This window comes from Apteryx mantelli, chromosome 3 (assembly GCF_036417845.1).
Source record: "Apteryx mantelli isolate bAptMan1 chromosome 3, bAptMan1.hap1, whole genome shotgun sequence".
Taxonomy (NCBI): Eukaryota; Metazoa; Chordata; class Aves; order Apterygiformes; family Apterygidae; genus Apteryx; species Apteryx mantelli.
Window position 1 is genome coordinate 102,395,286 of NC_089980.1, and position 16,299 is coordinate 102,411,584.

Sequence of the window (16,299 nt, forward strand, 5' to 3'; positions counted from 1 at the left end):
GAATGGATTAAAATATTAACAGCTAAGAGCCCATGAAACATAACAAGTTATTAGCCCTGTTTCATCTGGGTGGGGTCTCAGTTCAGAAGCCAGGTAGCACAAGACAGAAGTCCCACTGGCCACCCCTACACCACCTGCAAGGCTAAGCCTTCTCCGTTTTGTCTCTCAGGACCCACAGCCCAGCGCCCAGTTACGCCCAGCTGCTGCTCCCGGTATTTCCGAAACAGCAGCTAGTTGATGAGGACTGTGGAGTTCCAAGAGTTTCCCATACAGCAGAGTCTCCCAACAGACTGGTATAGTTTCCAAGAGATGTAAAGGAAGGCTTCAAAGCTAGGCTTGTTCAGGCTAAAGTACTGCCTAGCACAGCATAGGGGCATAGTGGGCTTCAGGGTTAGCCCTGTTCCCACAGAAATGCAAGGTCACGTCCACCCTTCTCCCACATAGCCACCAATCCCCTCTACAAACTAGAGCGAATGACAAGACACCTTGGAAACAGCCACGAGCCCTTCCCTAGGAAGGACCAGGCTTGCATTTGCTTTCTGATCCCGAGGGATCAGACATATTTGGATTCCAAAATGTTCCAAAGAATTTGAAAAACAAGTTTGTGTGATAAAACTGTCCATATTTTCACTGTTTTCTCCTGACAACTACTATCCGCACAGCACAGATGTGTCGTTCTGCCAACTACAAATATACACACCCTTGATAAAGCACTTTAAAGTGACAGCAGTGCAAGTCATTCAGAATTTGTTGTGCTAAGTTTTTAAGGATATTTACAGTAATTGCCAGCAATATATTAAACAGCAATAGAAAAATGCATTTGCGACTCCAGCTAAATGTCAGATTTCAGATAAAGTTGGACTGTATTATTGCAAAGATCTGTCAATATGCTTTTGTAAGGCCAGGATGATAGATTCTCTTGATATCGTTCTCTACACTAGGGCTGACTGCCGCTGCTTTTATTCAGATCAATAATAAATTCCCACTGGCTCAAGTGAGAGCAGAATGAGGATTCTAACTTTATTAATAAAGTCAGTGCTATGCATCTTTCAACAAACACAACTATATTCATGCAGCTTTTGTCTTCTTGCAGCTCCTGGATGTGCAAATTACCTTTTCTTTGATATTTATGCAGCCTCATTCCTTGATGATTAGCTGCATCCCCGAACACAGCAGCCATCTGATTATTCTCCCACAAACTGCAGATACATCTCCTGTAAGGTCAACAGGAGTTACCTCCACACCGCCAAAAGTATTGCTGAATACCATGTTTAATATGATCCACAGATTTTCAGACTCCTTTGAGACCTGATGCTGGGAAGCTTTACTAGAAAATAGTCCTTGGTGCAGGCAGGTCAGTCTCATCAGGTAGGAAGGGACTTCTTGCACACCAGGCCCTTCAAGGCAGCTGTCTTCCCTGATCAGACTAGTTTTGTATCTCATTTCTAACTAATTTCAGCTTCCTAGCACATTCCCACTGAAGACTGTGATGTGATCTACACCCTTCAAATGCCACTCCTGTCTCTGCTCCTGTACAAACATACCCGACCACTCAATTAGAGATGCTACAGGAAAACTGTCTGACCTTAGGAGATGCAGATTCAGCTCAAAGGTTTCATGCATACATGAATTGTATTTCTTTTGATTGGACAAGGAGGATAATTTCACTCGCACTGCAGCAACGTAATCACAGGTTTCAGTTGCTGATTCTCTATTGTTTATCAGATCAAAGGAAGCTTTCTTTCAACAAAGACATAGGAAAATTCACTTCCCTTTGTCTGGAAAAAGCACAGACCCCAGTCTTATGATTGGGAACCCAGTTTTTAATTGATTTGCAATGTTACTATTAAATTGTTACAAACTGTGATTCATAAAGGTTTTAACAGCACAGACAATAGCTGATATCATGCTGTGCAACATATGAAAATGTCGGGGAATAAAACAAACTAATTTGTAAAAGTTGTGTTGCAATCTTCAGCATTAAATCATGATGAAATTTTTTTCTGAGACATATTCTCTTCCTCCAAAGGGATTTATCCAGTGAATTCAGAGGACCCAAGTTACACAGCAGACTGGTGAAAAGGATCACAATGGGCCATACCTGCTAACATTTGAAAGTAAACGAAGTTCTGGATTTTTGTAAAAGCAGAAAAAGCCAAAAGCCAACAGGAATAACTTATCAGCAAGTGTGAAGGGAACATACAGACAATTGCATGTTTTGATTTATATTTAACGTGGAGTTCAAGTCCATGGTTTGAGGGCTCTGTCTACAAACAAAAGCTCTACCACTAACTCTGCTGGTAGAGTTTGCAGCAGCCAACCCCATAAAATGGGGCATTCAGAAAGCCAACAACTGTGGCTGTTTTAAGGTTTTGTCACAAGCAGAAGCTTGTTACTATCCTTCTGCCAAGCATTATCATCTCACTGTTTGCGACAGTGGCAAAACTGGACACATCCTGGTGCTTCAGATACTATTTTGGATTGTGAAATTGAGTAGGAGCCACTTTCAACAGCAGCATAGGCAAATGCACAGGGTGGAAAAAGCAGAGCGGAGAAGGAACGCAGGCCCACATTCCTTCCTAGAGGCTCTGCAACAGGCAGAAGAGCAACCCTGATGTTAGGAGCAGCAAGGTCTTTAATCGCCACTGCTAGCCTTGTCAGAGCTCTCAGATAAAAACCTCCATGACAGAGTTTACACTGATGTACTTTTTTCTCATGCAGGACAGGAAATAATTATATTGGTGTATGTCACCATTAGCTAGTAAACTATATTGGTAGATCTCTTCTACTGGTATAACTATTTTCATTTTTTGTAAACACCTCATTATCTGAAATAAGTTACGTAAGCAAAGCCTTTAAGTGTACACCAAGCAACACGTACCTTAGCAAGCAACACAATTTCAGCCCTCTAGTTTTTACACAAGACACAGCCATCCGCAATTACATTTCCATGAGATCCGGCCGCTCAAATAACAGAGAAGTCATTTCATCTTGAGAAACCAATGTGAGGCACCAGATGTACCTTTTCCTCTCTGCTGGGGATAAAAAAAGCAGTATTTTGTTTTTACCTTGTGATAATTAGCATCTATCAGTAATCCCAAGGTTAAGTATACACACACACACATATATAGCGTGTAGTGTGTATGTGTGTATATATATAATCTATGTGTGTGAAAACATACATACATACATACATATATATATAAAAACAAAAGGCAAATTGATATATTTGCAAAGGTCACTCTTAGGCATTAACTTCTGCAAGTTTGTTCCTTACAGTGAAATGAGAAAAATCTTGATGTTTTTCTGTTTTCTTAGGAGTGGTGGGGATTAATTATCCTGAAGCAGAAGAACAACACAACAAACCTCTATCATAGCCACAGGAGATGGTTAGCAACAGAAGGGCATGCTGTTATTGGCGATCAACACGAGTCACTGGACAACCTGTATCTCCTAAGAGCTTCTCTTCATAAATCAGCTAGCAAGACAGTCCCTCCTCTTTCTCGGTGCCAAATTAAATTAAATCTGATACCTCACCGTAAAATAATTTAGACTAAACACGCTTTTTTACTGTTCCAAAATCCTGTTGTTTTTCTTTCCCCCCCCACTAACTACAAGATAGAAATGGCTTGTTTTAAAAAGGTTCCTCATCACTATAGCACTTATCACCTCAAAAGAATGATATCCACATGCTTTAGACTCAGCTGTTTCAGGGTGGTGGTAAATAGCTCTTCTGAATGGAAGAATCAAAAGATTTCACCCCAATTCAAAGATGGAGGCCTAAAGCCCCAAAAAAGAGAAGAGCACAAATTTTGTATCCACGATGTCTTGCTATGAGACAAGCAATATGTTAAGTGAGTTACCTGCACTATGCTTGTATCTCACAGCCCTCCCTTCCTCCCAGTCAAAGCACCTGAAGTCTGCCAACCACTCTGACTCATTTCTAGAAAGATCAGGTCACACTCTGCTCACCTGCGTGAATACACTGAAATTATCTAGTGTTTATTTTTAGCAGTGTGAGTCAACAGTGACTTAAGTTCTGAGCAGACTCCACGTGCCCATCTGATGGGTACTGATGAAACAATATACAAACTCCAGGAGAGAAGGCTGAGGAAACAACCTCCCCACTGCTGCAAAACTCAGAAGCTCTTTTGAGCTATTGCAGCAAACTGCAGGCTGTTTCCATCAACAGTCTCAGGTGAGAAACACTCCCACCGCCTCCACATTTTCCCCCACTCACCGAGAAGGAAATCCACCAACTTAAGGGACCTGTGGAAGGCTAACTATCCTCCGTAAAACAGCTTATCTGAACATTAAGCTGGTAAAAAAAAATTGACATACTGGGACATGATTATGGTTTTAGATACACAGAGTAGATTTCATCTAAGAATAGTTTGCAAGGACTATGGCATTTCTGTGTTCACTACTCTTCTTATCAAGCTTTCACACTGCATGCAAAATAAAGATTGCAGCATGTCTTTCTGGATACAGACTCTCTTACCAGGCCAGCACTTGAGGTTGCAGCTGATAACTTTTGCCCTTAGTGTATTTGCTAGCAAAATGATAGTCTATATTTCCAGCTCAGTGACTGTTTTTTACTGCCAACTTGCACCCATTGCTAAAGACAAAAGTGATCCTGAACTTGTAGAATAAAGAACATCCTTAAATCCTGAGTACTTCTCCATAAATCCTCATTTCTTCTACATTTCTTTCTTTGAGTAAACGGAAGTATAAACTGTGTGAAATAATTAAACTAGATGATGTACTGTACAGAAGAAGAATACCAGTGAAAAATCTAACAGACATCAACTGAAACATGATGCGTTCTAGAGCTAACTTTTCCTTCAATTTTAATTAAAACCCAAAGCATTCATACAGCAAGTGATATGGATTTATTCAGCAGTATATTTTACTTTTGACAAGACTATTAGAACCAGAATACTCAATATAGCTGTTACAGTGTAGGATATTTTTAAAATAGTACTTAAGTGCATAGTACAAGTACTATGAAAGGTCAATTACTTCATGTAAATATTTTCCCATTATATGGGAAAGTTTTGTTTTCTGGGCTTTCTGGCTGGTACTATCAGACAACTGGTATGTCTTCATTGTTTCTTGAATTTTACCTAAGGGTCCTTACATTTTAAAGATGAGAGTATTCAGGAACGGAAAAGCTACACGTCTTCAGGAAAGCTACAGCTGCTTGTTTCTAGCCTTGCAGCCCATCAGGAGTGCTTCACAAGAAACTGAGCTCCCCTGTTGGGCATGTGGCCTGTAATCAGGCAACTTGTGCTTACTTGCTATGATTTACGCAAGCACAGAGGCTTAGGAGTCCAATACAACCCTTTTGCCAGCAATCTAGTTCTTGCAGGTTAGGGAGAAGATTATATCCAGCGGTTCAGTTCTCCATACTGCTAACAAGAACACTGTGTTATGTTTGCAGATAGCATTAGAGCAATTCAAAGCTGGAGCCAGCAGCACTGCATATAGTTTACATGCATGAATAAAAATATTTAGAACAATACACGTTATTAAAGACCTGAACTTACACACACAAGACACCATTTAGGTTTAACGCTTTTTTTTAAAGCCCATTTTTAGCCCATTCAGTCAGTGTTTTCATTAATTTTAACAAGCTTTAATTCAGATCTTACATGAATTTATTACAGTAGACACCACATCACAATAAACAACTGCGCCCCACAGGCCTGACATTAGTTCAGTAGTGACTTTAACACAACATCCTTTTTTAATGCCTCTTTTTGATCCTGTGTCTATTTTGACAAATTAAAAAGATACCTTGCTCCAAAAAATAAACAAAAAAACAAAAAAAAGAAAAGATGCTCTGGTGCTCACAATATGTTGCCCTATCAGACTGTCTTGAAAAAAATCTAGAGAGGAAGAGAATATTTGAAGTAAGTTTACATAGGAATAGCTGAATAACTTTGGGAAAGACAGTTCTGCAGTGCCCAAAAGTAATGGAAATGGTTCATTGTCCCTCGGCTTGAGCGGCCTTTGCAGTGACAAGAAACAAGACACCGAGCCTGCAGCAGGACGAATACAGGAAACTTGCTGTATTCAATACAAATTTACCAGATTAAAGTTTCTGGTACCAGGCCCTCCAGTTCACAAGCCCTGAAGCAAGCGGTTGCAATGACTCAACGTGTTACAGCATGAAAGCCGCCAGCCTTGCCCCTCTGCTAGAGGTTGCCTCTGCAAGAGCAAAGTTGGCAGACAACAACGTGACGACTACTGCAAATGTGGCAGTTTATATGTTGATGTACTAGCGCCAGACAGTAAAAAGGGGACAACCAAAGCATGGCATATGTTTCATACCCTGCCTTTCCTCCTGGGTTGTACTCTCCAGAAAAGAGACAGATGAGTTATGTGCCTAAGTTATTTTTCAGTTCATAAAACAATGTGGAAAATAAAAGTAATCCGAAAGTCATTTGTATCAGCAAATTGCATGCAAGTTAGTTATTATGGCAACGATTTTTTTTAATGAATGTAATCAAATTCAGTTATATATGATCTCCTGTGATCAAGACATTACGAACAGTGTTAGGAAAATGAATTTCCAGACTTTGATGATATTGCTGGGAGATTAAGGAGAACAGGTCACCATGTGAAACATGTCTATTCAGGGACTTGCACTTTGACACTGTGGTACTCTACAGAAAAAAGAAGGGGAAAAAAAAACCTCCTTAAAATGAACAAGTTGCCTTTCATTACTTATTTTATTCTTTCTGTCCATTTGACTATATTCAAAACAGAAGACTAAACCTCCACTGAGAATGCTATTGTATAGTTGTTAGAGATCACCGAATCATACGACAATAAAAAGCAGATCAGTATATGGAGAGTCAAAGCACACGCTCCAAATGGTCTTCGGGAACCCGGTCAGAACAACACTTCCTTTGAAGTTTTATTACAGTTACAGTTGTAATCAAAGGTCAGAAAAAGTCCTCCTGTTCACAACACTATAAGGTCTAAAGCATGTTCATCAAGGGAGCATTATTTCTGACATAAACTATCTGCTGAGAAGAAATTAAGTGTTTGGAAAGCACTATAGCATAAAAAAAGAGTGCAACAGTTTGGTAAGGAATACCATATTCAGATGGTCTCAATTGCAGCCATATCCCTGTGTCTAGGGACTCTGTTGAACACATTCAAGCTGTCTAAATCATTGCTCGGAGGCTCCTAGCTCTCTCCATGGCAAGGCACAAGGATGCAGTTAGAACTGGCTTCTTTGGAACAGACACTTGAGAGCCAGATTCACATTGGGTACAGGGGGTGAAAGATAGGTAACGCCTTCAGCACTGGCTTCCCTGCCTCCAGGAACTCACAGTCACGAGCAAGGCTCTCCGGCTCCCTCTGCCACTGTGAATCCCACCAAGAGGGCTCGCAGAAGCCAGCAAAGCTGAGTATGAGCTACCTGACATGACAAATGGGAAACCTGGGGAAGGATGAGGGAATTGAGTTCTGCCGGTTGAAGAGACTGGGTCCAGAAAGCCCTTAGACACCTACTGTAGGCAGAATTACCTGCCAAGGTCCAAGAACCACATAAACCCTGATGTATCATGAGGCTGAGGAAGAATCTGAAGGTGTCCAATTCTTTTTTCCAGTACCACTACTTTTGCTACAACACCTCTCTAGGTACACAACCCTGAACACCACCATCTCGACCAAGCAAAGTGGCATAGTGATGATGTTCATGCGGGATTCATAAACCAGGCTTTGAGGATCCAATCCAACAGATGTGTCCTCAGCATGCTGTCATGCCAAGCTCAGCATAAAACACAGCAGTCTTAAGCATATTTGCTCAAGAATTTGGGAGCAGGAGTGAAGAAGAGCATGCATTCATTCTCAGCCTCTCCCACTAAACCTGGCCTGTGGTAGAAAAAGGAATGCAGTGTTGTCCTGTAACTACAAAAATTGTCCATCCCACTGGAAGTATTCCTCTCCCCCTCACACTCCACTGTTCATTTATATGCCCGCATTATTCCAGATCAGGGCTTTCATGCACATGCTATCCTAGCTTCACATACAATATGACATGGCCATTATTAAGCTGACCATTAATTCTCAGGAGCACAATCTTGGGATTATAATACACAGTTCTATTAAAACATCAACTCAGTGCTCACCAGCAGTCAAAAACTGAAAGGAAATGTTAGGAAATACTAACACAGGAACTTAGGACAAAAAAGAAGACATCACTGTATCACTCTCTAAACCCGTAATTGGCCCACACCTTAAATACTATGCAATTCTGGTGCAAATAGTATGCAATACTGTGCAGTTCTGGTCCCTTCCCCTCAAACAGGAGGCGCTAGAAGTGGAAAGGGTTCACAGAAGGGTGGCAAGGATGACCAAGGTTATGCACATGGACTGACTGAGTAGGCTGGGAATTTCAGCCTCAGGAGGAAAAGAGGTAGGCGAGCCGTAACAGAGATCTGCAAAATCAGAAGTGGCGCAGAGAGGGTAGATAGGGGTCAGCTGTTCACTGCCTTTCAGTACCAGAACAGCATCAAATGAAGCGAGTACAAGCTAGCTTTGAACCAAGGCTGCCCTTCAGGCAATGACTCAGTTTAAGACCTATGAAACTTAAACCATATTAACCAACTTAACCAACTTAACAAGTTCCCTGAGCTGAAATAGTCAGAGACTGAGAGAATATCCAGAGGAAGTATTTGGTACGTTTGCCCGGTTCTTATTCTTCCCTGGCCATCCATTTATGACTACTATTGAAGAGAGGAGTCTGGGCTAGGTGGACCTAATGCAAACTGGCATTGCTATGACTAAGTTCTTACAAACCTTGCAGAAACGTGTGCTTGCTTTGTTTCTAAGGTAGCTCAGTTCCCCGATCCTCTTCACCGCGGGGCTAGGCAAGTAATCACACCAGTATAGCTGAGGGAGGGGAAGAAGATCACAGCAAAAGAACAAATCAGAAGGCAGGCTTTACATTTTTGCACTTTGTATGGCAAAACCACAGCCCAAGACTCATGAACAAAAGAAAGAGGAGACTAATCAGAACCATTTTCAGTTCTTACGACTTTTAAGTGGATATATTATGAACCCCAAACTTTAAGGAGCTAGAGTTACTGCCTAGCTCTGCTCTAAATTAGAAACTTAAGATGTTACTCAATAATGTGGTTATGCATTTAAAATATTGCTATGCCCCATGTAAATATTGCAGGATCACTTCTAGTTAAAAGGAATATTATTGCTCCATTTCTGGAAAGCTAACTTACATGCTGCTGTTATGATCTGGTTTTACAAACTTCTAGTATTAAAACTTCATTACAATGTTTGTAATCTGCAAAACTTAGTATTTTATATCACAGGTAGTTGAATTTCTGTAAATCACATGCAACAAGTTGCAAATCCCTCCAAATGACCACCTTAACCAGCACAATTTTCAAAAAAGGCACTTCTATCACCCAACTAAATCACTTTCAATTTTGTTTGACGGTTGCTTTTTGGGGATGGGTTTTTTTTTCCTCATTGCACCCCAAAACTGCTAGACGGTAGATATTTAAAAAGTGACGTATTCTAAGTTAATTAATTCTACACTTCTCAGCAAGGAGCACATTCTTCCTGAGAAGTGCTATTAGAAATGTTGAATTACTTCGTACAAACAAGGGTGGAGATGAAATTCATGATTATCGCTAGAAGACAAGCTTAGCCTTAAGAATTTGACATTTGTCTTCATTATATTATCCAACAACCTGTGAATCAAACAAACATGATTGTAATTATTTTTTCATTCTGTTGTTTTACACTGTAGTTTAAAAGACACTCCAGGAAACAAAAGATTCAACTTGTTTGCTCTTCTACATTGACCTGTATAATATGTTTAAACAAAAGCAGAGCTTTAGTCTCATAAAACCAATATTTGCTATAGAGGCAATTATAACTAAACCTATCTTATCAAGCGTACTATTAAAACATCCATAATTATCACCATTAGACATCAGCAAGAGTCAAAGTCCAACTTTCAGTCCTTTTAAAAAGTCTATTGTTTTCAGGTTTGTGTTGTTGCTTCTCAAACTCCCGTCGCCCCAAACACATTCTCACGAAGAATGTGGCTGAGCAGTGCTTGCCCTTACATTCAATATAATTCATGGAAATCATTTCGGTTTTGTGGTTTTCAAACCTCATGAGCACGCAAAAATGTTGATGGGAAAGTGTTTTATATCTCTCATTAGTCAGAGGAGATTCTATTTTCTATTCCATCATTTCAATAACTTCCCTGTAATATCTGTTCACTTTAACAGACACAGCTCCAAGGCAATAAATTATTGTCACAGAGGAGAAAATACAAGTGAGACAGTTATTTGAAGTTTCTTCATTATTTGAAAGCTCTTCAATGACATTCCCCTTACCTGAGCCTTAATACTGCATATCCTCTCTGACTAGGTATTTCTAGATAATTGTAACAAGTCCAGGCATAGAGTTACTTAGTTCATACTACCTGCTCCCTGTCAAAGATATATCTAGCTTTAAAACATTGAAAGTCATTTAACTGAGTCATATATATTATATTAGCACAATAAAAAGTGTAAATTTTTATTCATAGACTGGAAAATATGAAGCAGACTAAAATATAGTCACCTTGGAATGATTTGCTGAAAAATGGGAACATAAACTATTTCCTGAAAACAATGAACCACTGCTGAGGGAGAAAAGTAAAGGCCAGTTTTGAAGGAGCAGCCATCCATCTTCTATGCACAAAAGAACGTTGATTGTTTTTATGCAGGAAGAGGAGCAAAGCCTGCCTCCCCAGTCCTGCACACAAATGCTTGGAAGTCAAGATACAGCCTACCACCAACAAACAGAAGTTTAGGTCAGAAAAAGTAGAAAATGGTAGAGTTAGTTTAAAAAAAAAAAAAAAAAAAAAAAAAAAAAAAAAGCCCCCTTGCCTATTCAGAGGTTTCCCATTGTGATTTCATTGGATCTGCCTAACGTGTGCTTAAAACCACACCGGGTTATTTAGAAATGTACACATACACACAATGCCTCTCCCTTCCCTTCCCGGAACAAGACCTCAGGAACTTGCCTCCAGCACACATGAAGGGCAAAGGCACAGTCCAGCTTCAGTAAACACTGAAGAGGAAAGTTTCCACTCAAACAATAACTAGGTTTTGTGCTCTGCGGGCTCTTTTAAACTCACGAGGCATTTATATTCACAGATCTTATTTAAACAAAACAAAATAGTAACTATCATTTACCTCTCAGGAGTATAAGAGCCTTCAGATGTGAGGAAGATGCTGCAGAGTGAAGTCCAAGAGCAAGTGGGGGGGAGGTTCATGTTCTTGGCTCCTCCATATCCACCGTGATGATTTCCTTTTCTCATTTTCCAAAATGACCTCCAAAATATTTTATCCACTGAATTTTTAGAATTACATATTTATCATCTTCTTTAGCATGACACAAATTGCACCAAGTATCAGGATCAATAAACTTTAAAAAATTTTCCAGGGAAAGTTGTACTTACGCAAACTGAAATCTTTGCCAACTATATGATCAGTATATTTCTCTGGAATGTTTCTGCTAAATGTACATCATTCAGCCAGGGCATTTTGAAGATTTCAAAAGGAGTTTAGCTAATTATATTTGCTAGGTAATATCATCTTCCCCCAGTTAATATCAAGGAATTGCTGCATATTATCTTTATTTAAATAAATCACTCTTCACCCCTCCTGCTTTGCAAATGTATTCAAACCAGACGAACTTCGGGAACCAAGATGAAAGAAGACTGAGAAGCCTCCCTGTTTCAACAGCACAATGCTGGTAAGGTAAAAAAGGAAGCCAAAAGCCTACTCTAGAGACTAGATGGTCTTTTTATTTTAAAATAAAGAATAATTTAACAAAAATATCTCTAGTGAGATTAGAAAAGTGAATCATGTCACTATAACTTTGATTTTAGTTTGCCAGAGAACATTACACATAGAATGTTTTGGTCAACCACAACAGGTCAGGCACTAATCTCAGTCACATCCATATACACATATTTGACACCAATGGATTTATTTCTGAATATTGTACTGAGTCCAGGAGAAAGCAATGCACTGATGAGTAATACGTAATAAATCTGTGAATCAAATCATTCGGTAATTGAATATGTGAGATCGAAATTTGGAAACAAGCCTTTGCAGAATAAAAGAATCCATCACACCAGTTTTTTATAGAATTGCATGACTTGTAGACTACAAATATTAACCAGCCATCGTGTTTAACATTATCCAAAAAACATTTTATCACGTAGGTCAGAACTGTGACAACCCAGACATGAAGTTGTCACCCACCTACATTACAGATCTTCATATGTGTAACTTCCATACTCAAAAACTTTTCATTCAAACCATATGCCACCCAGATAATGAGAGCACCTTTTCTCTGTTGCACTTGTGTTCCAGATAAATCAACTCTTTAGGTGGCCATTTAATTAAGATTTGAGCTTATTACTAGAGCTTAGCTATAAACTAAAGTAGAGATGGGTATTCTGTCCCCAGAAGAGCCACAGTTTTTTCTCTGCTGGTTAGAACAAGATGATCTAAAATTTATTGATGGAAGCTGCACACCCTTTGCATGCTACAGCTCCTGGCTGTAAGTGCCACACCACACAGAAAAGCTGTCAGAAGTACTTCCCACTTGAAGGTGGCAGCTCCTTTAAAGTATAAGTACTGTGCTGGACGGAGGGATTTGACAGCATGGATCCAACCAGTTGAACCAGCTTGGCCTACGAGACTTCAAAACGTGACTGGGTAAGACACTAGCCCACAGGGAATAGCTGTTCTCACAAACAGCTATCCTACAATTTGACCCAAGATGATCTACAAGTGGAAATTAAATCATCAATTCTGACATTGTTTTCAGTAGAAGACAGACTAGGATCTCTGAGGGGTATTATTTTCTTCAGACAAGGAAGTCATCCTGCCTTATAAATTGTACCAGATCTCAAAAAGTAGCTGACCTAGTTGTGCTGAAGGCAGAAGTAGAAGACAAGGAATTATATGACCCAGTCACTTTTCTTTCCCTTCACTAAAGCTTAGTTCTAGTTCTTATGTTCAGGAGGATGAAATTAAGTTTAAAACTTCCCTGCTTAGAGATGTGCTAATACAGCAACTGCCCTTTTCTCCAGATGTGGGTTCCCATATAACCCTCTGACAATAGGCTTTTTTGTTTGTCGTTTTCCTCATCCACTTAGCAATGATCTATAGACACCCCCTGCAAAGACCCCACAGAAAAAAGCCTCTCGGATGGAACATTGAGCACAGGAGGAACTGAGCCCATAATGAATGTTCCTAAATGCTGAGATAAAACAGATGAAGAAAAACAGACGGAAAAGAGATGTCGTAGTTTAGCCCCGTGTTACAGTACCTTCACTCACTAAATTATCTATTTTCCTCTCGCTAGGTTGTACTCAAATGTACTGCTATCTATAAGAAAGTTGATTATAAGCAGCATGCAAACTGTGGTCCACATGATATGACACCTTTTTGTTGTCAGACTCAGAAGAAGTCAGCAAATGAAATGATGTGCAAACTAAATTACTTTTCAGCCTCAGGTTTGGTTTGTTGGGTTAACAGACGGGGAAGAGGATGACATGGCCACTGCTAGCTGGCTATGTACCTTGCAGGCAGAGACAGGGGGAGGAGAGGGCAGAATCAAAAACTCCAATCAATAACCTATCTGCAGACTGGTCAGAACCGGAGATACGAGTGAGCTAAATATGTGGCCCTTCCCTCCCCCTCAACAAAAATAAAATCTGAAACTCTGCATTATGGTTTGAGCTACGAAGGATGAAACAAATTAAACCTATCGATACTGCACTACCGCAAGGTGAGCCCGCAGCCAAGGCAGGGGAGGGACTGTCTGTGTTACAGATGTGGGATGAACACACACTGGTGAGCTCTGAAGTTGTTCTGTATTTACTCAGTTGGCTACTGAAATGGATAATTAGATTTTATTAGCTGTAATGCAGCTTCTAAGCATTTTGAACACTTCATGCAGAACATATCAGAACACATACCTGTCACCATGTCACTGAACTGAAAACAAACATTTCACAGTAAAAGGCGAAAGGAAGCAAACCCACAATAAATCTTCAGATGGGAAAATAACAGTGCTACATCCTTCTACGCAGTACAAAAACAACGCTGCTTTCCCTGCTGAAGCATAAAGAATATCAGTCACAGCTAATCCTTCTGATGTTTCTCATTAAAGAACAAATTTAGTTGAACGCTTATGCTCAGATTGTCTTAAAGTGAAACCAGAGCTGTCACTTTACATGAAAACCTGGAAATGCACAGGTCACACGCGTAATTAATTCACTCGAGAGGAAAGCCGCAGCAGCTGCAGTTCGCCAGGGACCCAGCGCTGCCTCCCGGCACGGAGTTTGCAAGGAGCGCTACCTTTCCCGGGGCGGTCTGCCGGCAGCTCGCCTCCAGGCTGCCCCGCGCTGCCCCGCAGCCCGCCCGCCCGCCCCCGCGGCACCTCCGCGGCCGCCGGGCACCGGCACCGGCCCGCCCGCCGCCCACTCACCGCCACGGAGCCCGAGGAGGAGGCGACGAAGACGCGGATAACCATCTTCGCCTCATGAGACGAGACGCGACGGGACGGGATGGGGCGGCGAGGCTGACGGCGCGGCGAGGCTGACGGCGCGGCACTCCCGGCCGCGGGGCCGCGCGGGGCCGCCCAGCCCAGCCCAGCCCAGCCCAGCCCAGCCCAGCCCGGCCCGGCCCGGCCCGGCGCCCCGAGGGCGGCCGCGCTCGTCGCTGACAGGCGTTGGGCGATAGCGGCGAGCGGCGGGAAAGGTGGGGCGGCGCGCGGGGGCCGACGGGCCTTGTAGTTCCGCTGGCGCCGGGCGCAAACGCGCCGTTTCGGGGCGTCTCTCCAGCAGCGCAGAGCCGGGCGGCAGCGCCTTTGCTTCCCGGGGGCTTGGGGACCATCCCCAAGGCGCCGGGGGTGCCGAGTGCCCCCTCTTCCTTCGGTGCTTGAAGTGGAGAAGGGGCACCCCTGCTTGTGGGGGCCCTGCCAGGCCTGGCTGCCCCCTGACCACTGGGACCCCCCTCGGCCCCTTCCCGAGAAGAGGGGCCTGCTTTCACTCACTGGTGTAAATACACAGCTTTCGTGGCAGGGACAGACCAGGTTTTGTTAATCAGTGGAATAAACAGCCCCAAAGAACCCTTCATCATCTGGCTCGCCTGCGGGTGACCACGAGGAATCCCTACAGCCCTTGCGATGCTTTGGGCACCCTGAGGCCGCAGCCTGTCTTCATTTAATGATGCAAAACAATGTAGCTAGCACACATATACGCGCTACTGCAATCACAACCCTCATCCTCTTGTTTCTCTACACACAGACAGGTGGTTGCTCATTTCCTCTGACTCAACTTTCCCTCCCCACCATTTTATTCCTGACACCCAAGTACTTCGTCTCGGCCTCTTTAGGACCTTGGTGTTATCACTGCCTTTGATAAAGTTGCACTGTCCAAACTAAGCATTGAATATGACTCTTGGATTTGGTTTCTCAGTCAAACAGTTCTGACTGCCAAATATGTTCTTAAAGCATTTTACCATTTATAATTTATTTTGAAATCCCGAGGCATTTGCTTGCAGGCATAGTGACAAGTACCTAACAAGAGCAATAAAAAATAACCAGGACACTCAGTGCTCATTTTGAGCTTGATTCATACCTTATGGAAATCTTTGGAAGGCTTCCCACTGGCTTCACTATCTTCAGCATCAGCCATTAAAGTGTAATCCTATTCGGGTACCACTTCTGCAAAGGTTTATGACTATGCACTACTTGCTTTCATGAGAAAGCTTGCTGAAACCAATGGAAATGACCATCTGGGTAAACTTAGGTACAAAGGTTAAGATTTTCCAACTCTGAACCTAAGTCTTTTCCATTCTTTCTTGCATCAGTTTAAGAAATTTAAAATGAAATTATTTAAAGAAATTATAATGAAACTGTAAACACTACAACTAAAGTACTTTTAAGGTTGTTTTCTCTCCTGATAAGAGTTCTCTGATTTGTCAGCTCCAAAAGCCAGAAGTACATTCTCCTTTCCCACCCAAAAAACAAGCAACTTTCATTTCAGTCCACTTCATTGTATTACTGAGCTGCAGAAATTCTCAAAAGCTGTAGGAAGAAAGACGTGGGAGGAAAGGCAAAACTAGCACTTCTTAGAAAAATTCAAACCCACTACTCCATTTATGAATGCCCCAAAGAAATCCCCAGTCAGCCAAGCCAATGTGTTTTTTTCTCCTCATGGTTTTAGAGCCTCCC

The 16,299-nt window shown here is 41.7% G+C and overlaps 1 protein-coding gene across 3 annotated transcripts in view; it reads right to left on the minus strand.

Moving 5' to 3' along the window:
• SH3BGRL2 (SH3 domain binding glutamate rich protein like 2) overlaps positions 1-14,645 on the minus strand; it is a 46,772-nt gene extending 32,127 nt beyond the window's left edge. For 2 of the 3 annotated variants that reach the window (XM_067294074.1, XM_067294075.1), the window contains exons 1-2: positions 14,551-14,645; positions 8,818-8,910 (exon numbers count right to left, since the gene is read on the minus strand). In XM_067294074.1, coding sequence (XP_067150175.1) covers positions 8,818-8,910; positions 14,551-14,595 — 138 coding nt within the window. In that variant the 5' untranslated portion in view covers positions 14,596-14,645. The remainder of the gene's footprint in view (positions 1-8,817; positions 8,911-14,550) is intronic. The other variant, XM_067294076.1, reaches the window with a different exon arrangement.
• Positions 14,646-16,299: the final 1,654 nt, after the last annotated feature.